A 13,340-nucleotide genomic window follows, 5' to 3' on the forward strand; every position below is an offset into this window, starting at 1 on the left:
AGAGGATGTACACTGGTACAGATAAGAACTGGAAACACAGGGAATCCAGGACAGACAAACCCGTCAGGACTAATATTGAAAGTAGTGATACCAGGATGGGAAGGTGGGGCAGAAAGGGGGAACTGATCACAATGATCTACATATAATCCCCTCCCTGGGGGATGGACAATAGAGGAAGGGAAAAAATGAGGAGCCGATACCAAGAATTCAAGTAGAAAGAAAATGTTTTGAGAATGATGGGGGCAACAAATGTACACATGTGCTTGACAATGGATGGATGGATGGATGGATGGATTGTGATAAGAGCCCCCAGTAAAATGATTTTTAAAAAGAAGAAGAAAAACCAGCCATTGAAAACCCCGTGGAGAGCAGTCCTGCTCTGGCATACAGGAGGTAGCCATGAGTCAGAATCAATTCAGTGGCAACAAGTTTTATTTAATATAAAATTAATGGGTCTGTGGATTTGCTAGGGTGAAGATGAGGTTTCCACTCTGTTAGTCTGGGTAGACTAGAGAAGCAAATCCATGGACACACGTATGTGTATAAGAAAGAGATTTATATATAAGAGCAATTAAACATGGAGAAAACATCCCAGTCCAGTCCAGATCAAGTCCATAAGTCCATTATTGGCTCATATTACCGTTATCAATCGATAAAGTCCTCTTCAGAATCATGAAACCCATGCAGTGACGCCAAATGCAGAAGATCCCAGGCCAGTGGGTAGAAAGTCTTCGGGTCCAGTGGCGTTGTGAGCCTCTCAGTGCTGGCAGCGGTCTCTACGTGGCTCCTCCAGCTTCAGAGGTCTTGTCAGCCGCAATGTCTCCTAGGGAGTAGCAGAGAGAGAGGTGTCTTCTGCCTCCAAGGAGGAAGTACCAGATTTCCCAGAATTCTCAGTAGAAGGCCATGCCCACACAGAAGTCTTATTGCCTATCTCCAGATGGACAGCCTAGAGTCCACCCCTACACTCTTAATCCTTAAATTGACATTGATTAGGTGACTACCACTCACTCCCGTAAAGATTTACAGCCCCAGAAGCCTACAGGGGCAGTTCGATCCTGTCCTATAGGAATCAGAATCCACTCAATGGCATTGAGTGAGTGATGGTATTGCTCTTGAACATTGAAATGCCCTTGCCCTGGAAGGGGGAGGGGGGGAGGAGATAAAATAAACACATGCCCTTTTAAGAAGAATCCATTCGCCGTATTTCCAAGGAGCGAGTTCTCACTCATTGTCATTGCCCCTGGGGGTTTCTGAGGCTGTAACGCTTTATGGGAGTAGAAAGCCTTGTCTTTCTCCTGAGGAACAAGTTAGGGACAGAACAATGCTTTTCTGCCATCAGATGACTGCCTCATTAACTCTGTTATCTCTGCTGTCTTCTTAATTCTAGGGCCGGAAACAGAATTATTGAAATCGTGCCTGAACATTTGAAACAATTCCAGTCCCTGGAAACTTTGGACCTGAGCAGCAACAATATTTCAGCGATTAGAATGGCATTTCCATCTCTACCACTGAAGCATCTGTAAGTGAATTCCTCTGTAACAGAAACCTGCTGCGCGTCGTGAAGGTCTTGGCAGCGACAGTGAGCTCGGACTTGGCAGGCGGTTTGAGGCTAGCTCCCTTGTGTTCACACGGGACTTGCTGGAGATGGAGCTGACTCAACAGAACCTGCCAGTAACAGCAAGAGTGAAGATAGTATGTTATCATGAAAAGATAAACTTTAAGATATAATAAACCGCCTATTGTACTGCTGGGGGATCCAAAATGGAACATTTTTTATTGACTTGTGATTTGCCTGCCATAAGCCCAAGCAAACACAAGCTTTGTTTTGTTCTTGTGCTGGAGGATTACAAAAATGTAATGCCCTTTAACTGCCAGGGAAAACGACACGGGCTAGCTAGGGCTTCTAAAACACAATTAAAACTAAGCTGCCGCTGTGTTTGAGAAATAATTGGATTTCATAAAAAGATAAATAACTGACAATGTTTCGTAATCTCCAAATATTTGAATAACTTTCCCTCTAATAGTAGGCCTTCATTATAACCAGGATTGAGCCACAGATGCCAAATAGCAATGCCTTAAGGGTCCATGGTTACAGGTGATGCGTTATGATGTGATAGAGAATAACACATGTACTCTAACTTCCCAAAGAAACGAGAAAGAAGCTTAGCTCCCACCTGCCCACAGGTATCTCAACAGCAACCGAGTCACTGCCATGGACCCTGGTTGTTTTGACAACTTGGCCAGCACACTCCTGGTGTTGAAGCTGAACAGGAACCGGCTCTCAACGATCCCGGCCAAGATGTTTAAACTGCCCCACCTGCAGCACCTGTGAGTAAAATGCGTCTTGCACACCATTCCCTCGCCTCTGACCAGCCCTCGGTGTCTAGTCCCTGGAAACCATAACGTGGCAGGAGGAATTTAGAGGCAAGCATGTGACCGCCTTTCCTTTGAGAGTTGGAATTTCAGAATCTCCGAGTCAGAAAGAACATGAAAAGTCACCTGGTGCAAACGCCTCCCTGACCAGACACGTTAGGCTGTTACTGGAAGAGGGCACAGTGTAGTCACCGCACAGCCTCCTTCCAGAGGCTCCGCTGTGGCACTGAAGGAGTCACGAGCACGCCCAGCAGCCGTGCGTTATGAGAATAATACCGACAACTCCAGCAGGCTCTGAGAGCTTAAGTGGCCGTAAAGAACTGTCTCGTTAATAATGGTCGAATGATCTGTGAACAGGCTCCTGCAATAGTGGTTTTCAACCTTGGCTGCACATTACAGACATTCAGGGAGTTTTAAAAATCCCAGTGCCCAGGCCACACCCTCGAGCAATTATTTTAGCACCTCGGAGGGTAGGATCCAGGCTTCAGTAATTTTTAAAGTTCCCCAGATGATTCCAGTTTGCAACTAAGGTTGACACTTTAAGGTTTTGCCTTAACGACAAAGCGCGCAACATAAAGAGAATCACGGGAGATAAAGGCCAACTTTTGGGAGCAGATGGAACAGGATAAGCTTGGTGGCCCTGCTCCCAAAAGGGGTTCTTGTTTTAATGTAGAATTCAATGAGCCCATTCTGGAGCATTTAAAAACAAGTGTTTTTCAGTTTATTTCTATGCTGATTGGGCATTAGATTAGAGATGACACAGCAATGGAGTTTCGATGTTGCAAAAGTAAAGCTGATCGCTCAGAAGGAAAGCCACAATGTATTAAGTTTAAAACATCTTTTAATAAAGCTGTTTATAGATAGAAACCATTCCATGTAATTCAGTAGGAGTTCTGGTGGTGGTATGGGTGACACAGTGAGCTGCCAACCACAAGGTCAGTGTGTGAACCCACCAGCCGACCTAAAGGAGAAATAGGAGCTTGTCTACTTTAGTAAAGAAGTGAAGTCTTAGAAACCCCAGCGGGGTCGTTCTACTCTGTCCTGTAAGGTGACTACGGGTTGTAATTGACTCGATGGTAGTGAGTTTGGTTTTGCGTTCTAGATCATTTCAGTGGTGTCACTGTGGGATAAGCAGTAAGCTGCCCACCAGAAGATCACTGGTTCAAACCCACCAGCCTCTCTGTGGGAGAATGATGAGACGGTGTACTTCCTTAAAGATTTATAGTCTCAGAAACCCTATTCCGGGTCACTGTCCATTAGAATTGACACCGTGGCAGTGGGTGTATTGGGGGTTTTGTTTGGCATATGGGAGTAGTAGCACATTTCATTGCTGCCTTCAGAATTTGCCTTCATAACGTGTTGTTTAACTGTAATATCCAATGCAGTGAGCTGAACCGAAACAAGATCAAGAACGTAGATGGACTCACGTTCCAAGGGCTTGGTGCTCTGAAGTCTTTGAAACTGCAAAGAAATGGAGTGACAAAGCTTATGGATGGAGCTTTTTGGGGGCTAAGCCACATGGAAATCTTGTAAGTGTGGGTTAGCCCGCTCCCTTCCCACTTTGTATAGAACGCTCAGTGCATAGTTAGTAACTCTCACCATTTATAATCCTATTTCTAATGTAATATCAGGGTTTGTGCCGGGCAGTGGTGATTGAGGATTTATAAGTGCATGGCATCTTTTTGCCAATGCCCTCATAGAATAAAAGCCCAGCATCTAGAAACAATAGGCATGTGTAATAGGTTGTAATAATAAGTTCCCTTTTGAAGAGACGAGATAATAAACTTTTGATCCTGCTGTTTTTGTTCTCATCATAGGCAGCTGGACCATAACAACCTAACAGAGATTACCAAGGGCTGGCTTTATGGCTTGCTGATGCTGCAGGAACTTCATCTCAGCCAAAATGCCATCAACAGGATCAGCCCTGATGCCTGGGAGTTCTGCCAGAAACTCAGCGAGCTGTGAGTTGCCTTTTCTTCTGCTCAGGTCTGAGAGCTCGGAGATCATGCCAGAGCATGAGCCTCTTGCCACTGAGCTGTGAAATTTTCACAACAAAGTTTCCAAGATGACAGCTTTTTATTAAAAAAAAAAAATTTTTTTTTTCACGTGCAACTTAGCCACGTTTTTGTTGCGATAAGTTGAAGCCAACTGTGTGCCGTTCAGGTTCCATGAGACCCTGGCCAAAGCCAGTGCTGGCGCCTTTCAAGTAAGAGAGGCTGTGCTTTGTTTCCGGGACTAATATTAACGATAGCATTGACCAGGGCATTGTTGAGCAGGCGGGGTTTTAAAATAAGGATCAGTGCATTTCTTAGATGAGGGGCCTCGAGAACATTCGTGGAGAAATAGAATGGAAGGGAGAGCATGGAAGTTTCCCACCCACCTTTTGAAACTCTCTGGTGGGACCTGTTTTTGTTTTTTTCAGAAAGCAACCCATTGTGTTGGATTGAAAAAAACACGACTGCAGTTTGTTTTTGGTTTGTTTGCAGGGACCTGACTTTCAATCACTTATCGAGGTTGGATGATTCGAGTTTCCTTGGCCTGAGTTTATTAAACACACTGCACATTGGGAACAACAAAGTCAGCTACATTGCTGATTGTGCCTTCCGGGGACTTTCCAGTTTAAAGACTTTGTAAGTTACACACTTTGCTCTCTGTACATGAATGTAATTGGCTCCTAAAACGGGCCCACTTTTCTCCAAGCCCATTTCCTTTGTTGTGAAGGAAATGTGTACAGCCTCAGAAGGCGCGTCGTAATCTTTCCCAGGTCAGTTTGATTAAAATCGGTCCTTTCACCCAAATGTGATGCTTAAAAGGATTAAACAGGACAGTCGGTGATCAGATTGCTGTGGTACTTACAGTTTACCCTCTCGGGCTCTTGGGATATCCGGGAAGTTAGTAATTGCTGAACTGGGGAATGGTTTTAGATTCCCTGATTTTTCTTTATAGAATGCAGATTAAATATTAGCCGGAGGAAAAGGATAGACAAGGGCCCGCAAAGGAAGAAGCTGCCTGTTTATCATGCCGGTTCTGTCCAGGTCTCTGCCCTGAGAGGAAGAAGAGAGGATTGAATGTATTGACCTTTGTGAAATCTCTCCAATGTTAAGTCCGTATTGTGCAAGGGCCCGTTGGTTTTTGCATTGTCAGAAATGCTGGCTCCGTTTGCCGTCTGAAGCATTACATAATTGAAAGACACACTGTCTACTTTGGCCCGTGCCCCCGTGTGTGGTTGGAATCGTGGTTTTAAAGTTTATTGCATTTTTCAGACTGTTCAAGTGTTTCAGAAGTTAGTCATCTTGATAGAGAAATTATTAGGGCCTGAGCCAGGTCAACCGTCCTGATTTGGGGCCAGAACTAAAACGGTTATGGGAGAGCAGAGCAGCATTTGTTAGGAAGAATGGGAAGAAAAGAAGTGCCCCATTGTTTTGAGAGGGGTGGAGGTGACGGGGAATGATGAGGAATGCATTACACATCATATACTGCCTGGACAGTGGGTCTAGAATTCTGATCGTCATTTTAAAGACTCGTATCTTATACCGTTACCTGGGACTGGTTTCAGCAACATTTCTTCTTTTCTCAATTAGAGATCTAAAGAACAATGAAATTTCCTGGACTATTGAAGACATGAATGGTGCTTTCTCTGGGCTTGACAAACTGAGGCAGCTGTGAGTAGGATTTGTCTCAGAATTTGACTCATTTTTTTTTTAACCTTAAAGAAAAAGAGTGCATTAGCTAAAGTCACTTGTACAATTTGGCATTTCAAATGGCTTGGAAAGAGGTAGATAATCTGAATGCTACCCATTGTCATTTCCCAAAATGTGTGCTGCGACACCAGAAGTGGATCAATGGCCTTTTCTTCTGTGGGTAAAACCTGTTTATTCAGCACTTCCATTTGTGTAGTTTATTTTAACACCTAGATCATAAGTTTAAAGTTATTTTGAGTGCTTAGAGCTTGGGGCATTATCATTGTATGAAAATGCACCCACCAAATGTCAGCATTTTGCAAACCTCTACCTCAGTTTCTCCTCATAGGAATTGCTGTACAGTGTCTGCTGGACAGGGAGATCCAGTGTCTACCAGTAATACTGCCTAGGTTCCAAGTAATTCAAAATCAAACATCCTCGCATCTAGTCATAAGATGGCCTGAGAGGTAGCCAAATGTGTTGAGGTATATTTAACCCTAGAGCCCTGTAAAAGATAGAGAATACCCCTGGGGAGGGAGGAGGAGCCCTGGTTGCACAGGTCAGCGGTTTGAAACCACCCGCCACTCCAAGTGAGAAAGACGAGGCTTTCTGCTCTTATAACGAGTTACATGCAGTCTTGGAAACCCACAGGGCCATTTCCACTTTGTCCTCTTGGGTTGCCAGGAGGCCACATTGACTCGATGACTCGGTGGCAGTGAGCTGTGTGTGTGGTTCGGGGAAGGGAGTGTGAAGAGGAAATGTTCTGCTAATAACAGCTTAATAGTATTCATTGTAATTCTGAGACCACTTATTTGTAATAAAGCTCCTACCTAGTCCTAAAAAGACTCTGCAAAATTACTACTTTAATGGAACCATCAGGGTCATAGTTTTTGAAGTTTTGTTTTCGCTGCGCCTCTGTTGTCTGCTTTGCACGCCATGGTGAAGGGGCCACGGTGAAGGGGCCACGTTACTGGGGGAGATGGCCTGCCCACAGCTGTAAAGGCTCTGGGCTTTCATGGAAGAAAATAGAATTGCTTACCAATGATTTATAAAGTGGTTATTTTCATGAAAGCCACCTCCCAAAATTGTTTTTAGTGTTGTAACATGATTTTTTTTTTTTCCCAGAATACTCCAGGGAAACCGGATTAGGTCTATCACCAGAAAAGCCTTCACTGGTCTGGATGCATTAGAACACCTGTAAGTAGTGAGTGTTTAATTGCCTTAAAAAGAGTTTAAGATGGCTATCTATTTATGCCTCATGAAAGATAAAGCAAAGTAGGATGTGATTTTGCTGGCATCCTTTCACTCCTACAGAGTATATGTCAGATCTCCCTACCGTCCAGCCATCCACCTACCCATCTGTCTGTCTGTCTATGGAAGTGCATATACCGTTGTATTTGTATATTTCCCTTTGTGTCTATGGACATTGCTACAGCTCACTTATTGGGCTTAGTTTAGCTGTTTTCCCTGCAGTGATGATGTATTTAATGAAAAAACACAAAAGTACCAAAAAACAATAGTACTCAAAAAGCCCTAACATTTATTTTGTGCCCTCAATGTAACAGGCATTATGCCGCTTACAGAAAAGGGAAAAAAAAACACGCACTTGATCGAGTCAATTCTGACTGAGGTAAACATAAAGAGAACAGGGTAGAACTGGTCCGTGGGGTTTCTGAGACTTTAAATTGTATGGGCACAAGCAGCCCCATCTTTCTCTCGAGAAATGGCTGGTCCGTTCAAACCTTGGATCCTGTAGTTAGTAGCTCAGTGCAGAGCCCCCAGTATCACCAGGGTCCCTGCTGTGTATGTGTGTGTTTCCTTTAGCTTTTATTTTTTCCATAAACTCTTTGAAGCCCGTGTGTGTGTGTGTGTGTGTGTGTGTGTGTGTGTGTGTGTGTGTGTATCTACTCATTTAAGCCTCACAAGAAAACTATTTAATAGCTATTGTCATCTCCCTTATTTTTGACTTAAAAAGTAGAGATTCTGGGGGTTCGTTGGTTCTGTTGGACAAAAGGCAACCGGGAGAAGCAGGACGCCGGCCTTCAGGGCCTGTATACTTTATCGGTGTCCTGCACCACAGTCTCTCCGAAGAGCAGATCGCTGTCCTTGCCCACGGTAAACCATGCACACATTCTTGAATGGCATTTAGGGGCTCGGGCACTTTCAGCCACTTGGGGATCAAAGCTAGTGAGCCTTGCTAGGAGTCCCAGGCTACTTGAGCACCATGGGGTGCCTCTTTGAAGGAATCGGCTGCTCAGAACCCTGGGTATGCCTTACAACCAGGCAGTAAAAATGCCAAAATAATGGAGTCTATGTCTACTCTGAGTATTAAAGTATCTTTATAGTCACATTTTAAAATCGCCTCGACTAATCTGATCATATCCTTAATCTATTGTGTTAATTTGAAGTCCAACAGTAGCCATTGAAAATACACATTGGATCAGCCGTCAGTTGTTCTGTGACTTGAGAGTGGAGATTTGGCTGGTCTCGCTAAGCTCCACTTTGCAGTCTCCTCCTGACTTCCCGTTAGATGGAGGTAGCAGCACACTGTCAATAGACTCAAGCTGCAAAACAGGACTTTAGAAGGATGCACTCATATTGCTCTACTTCCCCAAATGAATTGTTCTCAAGGGAAAGCTAGCCAAAAGGGTCTGCCATCTGGCCCCTTCCATTTCTGGGAGAGTGGAAACAGTGAGTAGGTGGGTGGAATATTGAACTTCAGCTTCCATTCTCTGACGGTCCACGAACTGGCCCAGCCTGCCCCTTCCCCGTGTTCGGGTAATTTTAGGCCCTTCTGTTTTTGCCATTTGTTTCTATCAAAATCCCGTTTGGCCATTCTGAGCAGTTCTCAGCGGAGTGGTCAATGTGGAGGGCACTTTATTTCAAGTGCTGATGGAAAAGCCCAGGAGATTCTCTCGTTTTATAAATGGACCATCTGAAGTGGGGTTTTGTTGGCTGTTTTTCACAAGGACACCTTTTCTGAACGCCTTACTGCATTGAGAGCAATGAGGAGTGTGGGGCCGAATTGGCTAGGAAGACTATCAGATTGGGGATGAAGAATAATGGGATTCCCACACCATGTGCCCCCTCCAGGCTCAGCAAGGTCATTTGTGTATACCACCTTCCTTTCAGTGTCTGGGAGGAATCATATTGCACGATAATATATGTAAATTACTCAATAGTACATATGATAAAAAGTATTCTGCAAAGGATTTTTTTAAAGCATAGTTAGGAGGAATTTTGTTTGTATATTTAAAAGTCACCAATGTGTACCAATTCGAATAATGGAAAATACAATAGAGGAGCCTAGCAGAGGAGCTTTTACCCCCACCCAATAACTTGCTCCTACTTACTCCCTCTCACCAAGAGAGAGCCTGCCCCAAATGCTCTTCAACCCAAGCTTTGTAATGGGATCCTCTAGGGCTGCTAAGCCCTGTCCTCCAGTGCACAGACGACTTGTTTGGTAAACGGGGTGTGTCAAGTGGACCCGAACTCTGCTTCAAGACACGCAGTGGCCACCTCTCCTGACGTTTTGGATTTGGTGGTTTTTCCAGGGACCTCAGCGACAACGCGATCATGTCATTACAAGGGAATGCCTTTTCACAGATGAAGAAACTCCAGCAATTGTAAGCTTTCCCTTTCCTTCTCCGAGGCTGACCCGAGAGCTGGAGGAGCCGCTCTGTTACAGCGTGGGGTCATCCTGTGTCAGCATTTACTTTTCTACCGGGAACCAAACGGGGTTCAGTTTGTCCTCCCTCACTCCCGTGCACACAGTGTATGTCACTGCGTTGGTACAAATGGTCCACGTGCTTGACTGCTAGCCAGGAGACTGGAGGTTCGGATCACCCAGCAGAGCTTGGGAAGGAAAAGCCTAGCGGTTTACTTTCCAGCTGTCAGCCCTTGAACAGTGCTGCTGGCGACACACTGGGGTGCCGTGACTTTCCATGGCCTCTGTGGCACCTGGATTCCAGAGTGTTTTTGCCAAGTAGAATAATGCCATACTTGGTATTGTTCTTGCGTTTTGAGATGGACTACCCTGCTGTTGAGTAGCGTATAACCCTTCACGAGCCTGTGTGTTAACATGGAGCTGGTTTCCTGGGCTGTAATCCTTCCGGAACGGACTCCCCTGTCTTTTCTCTTAGAGAAAAGGCTGCCTGACCAAACTCCCCACTTTGGGGTTCGCTGTCGAACCCTTGACCATCGAACTCCCGGGCCCCCTCCTAAGAGGAACTCTAGAATATTAACTGCGTGGGATGTGTGTGTTTGGTTTCGAAACCCAGGGCTTTGTTAATGTGTTCTTGAGTTTAGTTTACTTATAGAAATCTGCAATTCATACACAACCAATTGAATGTAATTACTCTCCTCAGGCATTTAAATACATCCAGCCTTTTGTGTGATTGCCAACTCAAATGGCTCCCACAGTGGGTGGCGGAAAACAACTTTCAGAGCTTTGTAAACGCCAGTTGTGCCCATCCTCAGTTGCTGAAAGGAAAAAGTATTTTTGCTGTTAGCCCAGATGGCTTTGTGTGTGGTGAGTATAACATTGCCCCCTTGTTTCTTCATCCTCCCCCACCCCCACGCTCCACCTAAGGGGCTTCCGTATCTGACATTCTCTTCAGGAACCTTTCGTTTCTGCTGAGGTAAGTCAACGTGGGTCCCCAATGTATGGATTATTTCAGTTTTACAGATCGGAACGTTTTCCAAAATCCCTTCACCTGGGGCCCCTCCCCGGGTGCTTTGTCGCTGTGAGTGCCACTGCATGCTTCTGACTCGTCCAGCCCCTACCCACACAGAAGGAGACGCTGCCATCTTCACGGTGCTTCCTAAGTCTGAGCCCTCTGGTGTGTCCACCATGCCAGGCCTTCCTCTTTTCCACTGCCCAGGTGGCTCGGTGAGGAGAAAATGAAACTAGATACATGGAGCGTCTAAGGACAGTCCTCCTATCCTATATCAAAACAAGACCCAAGCCCCAAAAGCCCCATTGCCTTTGAGTCGAATCCGGCTCCTGCCAACCGTATCGGACTGTCCCGCAGGGTCTTTAAAGCACTCTGCCACATGACCTCTCTATTGACCTCCATCTCCTACGTCTCAGTCTCTGCATCTGTCCAATGGGAATTCTGTCCCTTCATCTTACCCCCTCGGTGGGGTTGGGAGAGACTCACATGTGTGCTGCAGAGAGACTCAAGGCAACCCTGGGCAAATGCTATTTGTGCGAGCGGAAAGGGAAAATTATTAGCTAGTATTTATGGGCTGGTAGAAATGTAACTATCGGTGAGCAACACATTCCAAGTCACAGAGGTTTGGGATTAATTATAAATAACATTGAGGTACACTGTTTAACATCTGTGAATCTCAGCATTAGAAATCGGTGTACCCAAAGTTTATATAATTAGTAGCAAATCTGGATCGTGAAACAAATGTTCATCTTCCAAGTGCAGCTTCAGACCCCTCGGCTCCGCTCTGCTACCCATTCTACTGCCGTTCGCTATTAACTGCCACGAAGACGTTTGTAAATATAAATGTGCATATAAAACATACAATCAAATTTATTTAAATTTAAGCATGTTTAAGATAACACAAGAGCTTTGTCTTACATTGGCCTTAATTTTTTTACCTAGAACTGCTTTGCCCAGGATTGTTTTGCTTGGTCCAGTTCAAAAGAAAAATACATTTTGCTAAGTTTCAGCGTTCAGTGGAGCCAGTAGTTTCTGGAAATGGAACTTCTGATGTAGCTTTTGGACCCAGAATGCGTTATTGGCGTTCACCTTGAAGGGCCTGAGCAATTTCCTCCTCTGGTTCCCTTGTTTCACAATCCTGCAGCCGCAGGATAGGGGTTCTCTGTTACTGAGAGCTGGAGATGCAGCATCCAGAGAGTTTTGACTTCCTCCCTGAAGAATCAGAACATTGATTCACCAGATGAGAATTTTGGAATAATTACATGTAGGAAGAACTCCCTTGATTAGAGTATTCAAGCTGGCGTTGAAAATTAGCGGCCTTCCACCTATCAGACTATCTTCCCGTCCAACAACCCTGCCCCCCCCCCCCTCAGACTCCCACCATGAGTTTACACACACACACAAGCTATTTTGGTGGGTCTAGATGGATGTTTCTTTCCGGGCTTAGACCTCCTCTAACTCCAGTTCAAAGGGTATTTTTTTTTTTTTTTTTTTGCTGTTGAAAAAGTAACACAGCACCAGAAATAACTGCTTAGAATGAAAATAATGCCCAAGCCTAATTATAATGTTGCTCGGAAGGTGTAGCGAAGCAGTTTGATGGATCGGCAACAAATGCCAGGCCTGAGTCCCCCTGGCTTACAGCCTTAGAGATGCCTTTCCTTCTGCTGCAGGTTTCTCTGTTTGTTTGTTTCGCCTGCTCAAAGGACTGTTCTCAAATATAGGTTCTCTTGTTGGTCTCAGTTTTGCCCTTCCTTCTCCATCAGGGAGTCCTCAGTGCAAACAGTGAATGCTTGAAGCTGCTAGCCAAAAAGCTGATGGTCCAGGTTTGCTGAAAGGTGCCTTGGAAGAAAGGCCTGGCGATTTACTTCTAAAAAGCCAGCCATTGAAAACCTTACAGAGCAGTTTTGCTCGGATACAACATGGGATAAGGCCCCATTGAGTCAGAATTAATGTGACAGCACCCATTTGGGCTTATTTGTAGAGAGCATGGTAGAAATTGCAGATTCCGAAGATAACATTCAAAGAAGACCCAGGAGCCTAGAATTCTCAAGGAATTTCTTCTTGTGTTTATAAAGGCACACTTCCTGCCATTCAGGCGATCCCTGCTCATCGCCACTCTATAGGGGGAAGGCAGAATGGGCCCCCGGGTTTCTAAGACTGTTGATGGGAGATGAAAGCCTCTTTCTCTCACTATAAAAGTCCAGGGGTCTGGAGCAAACTCTGGGTTTTCCGATAATTCCAAGGAGCAGTCTCCTCTCAGGCACTAGTAACTGTAGGTCCCAGTCTCTGCTTAAAGGACTTGGATTGCCCCTTCAGGACCAGTGGTGAGAGTGGTGATACCGGGAGGGTAGAGGGAGTGTGGGTTGGAAAGGAGGAACCGATTACAAGGGTCAACTTATAACCTCCTCCCTGGGGGATGTGCAACAGAAAAGTGGGTGGAGCGAGATGTCGGACAGTGTAAGATATGACAAAATAATAATTTATAAATTATCAAGGGTTCATGAGGGAGGGGGGAGGCAGGAAATGAGGAGCTGATCCCAGGGGCTTACGTGGAGAGCAAATGTTTGGATAATGATGAGGGTAGCGAATGTACAAATGTGTTTTATACAAT

At 45.1% G+C, this 13,340-nt stretch overlaps 1 protein-coding gene across 1 annotated transcript in view; it reads left to right on the forward strand.

Moving 5' to 3' along the window:
* Positions 1 to 13,340, forward strand: part of LRIG3 (leucine rich repeats and immunoglobulin like domains 3) — a 52,199-nt gene that overhangs the window by 27,966 nt on the left and 10,893 nt on the right. The window contains exons 3-11 of the mRNA XM_045289000.1: positions 1,388 to 1,519; positions 2,185 to 2,328; positions 3,759 to 3,902; positions 4,191 to 4,334; positions 4,860 to 5,003; positions 5,955 to 6,035; positions 7,179 to 7,250; positions 9,608 to 9,679; positions 10,421 to 10,584. Coding sequence (XP_045144935.1) covers positions 1,388 to 1,519; positions 2,185 to 2,328; positions 3,759 to 3,902; positions 4,191 to 4,334; positions 4,860 to 5,003; positions 5,955 to 6,035; positions 7,179 to 7,250; positions 9,608 to 9,679; positions 10,421 to 10,584 — 1,097 coding nt within the window. The remainder of the gene's footprint in view (positions 1 to 1,387; positions 1,520 to 2,184; positions 2,329 to 3,758; positions 3,903 to 4,190; positions 4,335 to 4,859; positions 5,004 to 5,954; positions 6,036 to 7,178; positions 7,251 to 9,607; positions 9,680 to 10,420; positions 10,585 to 13,340) is intronic.

This window comes from Echinops telfairi, unplaced genomic scaffold (assembly GCF_000313985.2).
Source record: "Echinops telfairi isolate 266 unplaced genomic scaffold, ASM31398v2 ScPeMD7_2;HRSCAF=8, whole genome shotgun sequence".
NCBI lineage: Eukaryota > Metazoa > Chordata > Mammalia > Afrosoricida > Tenrecidae > Echinops > Echinops telfairi.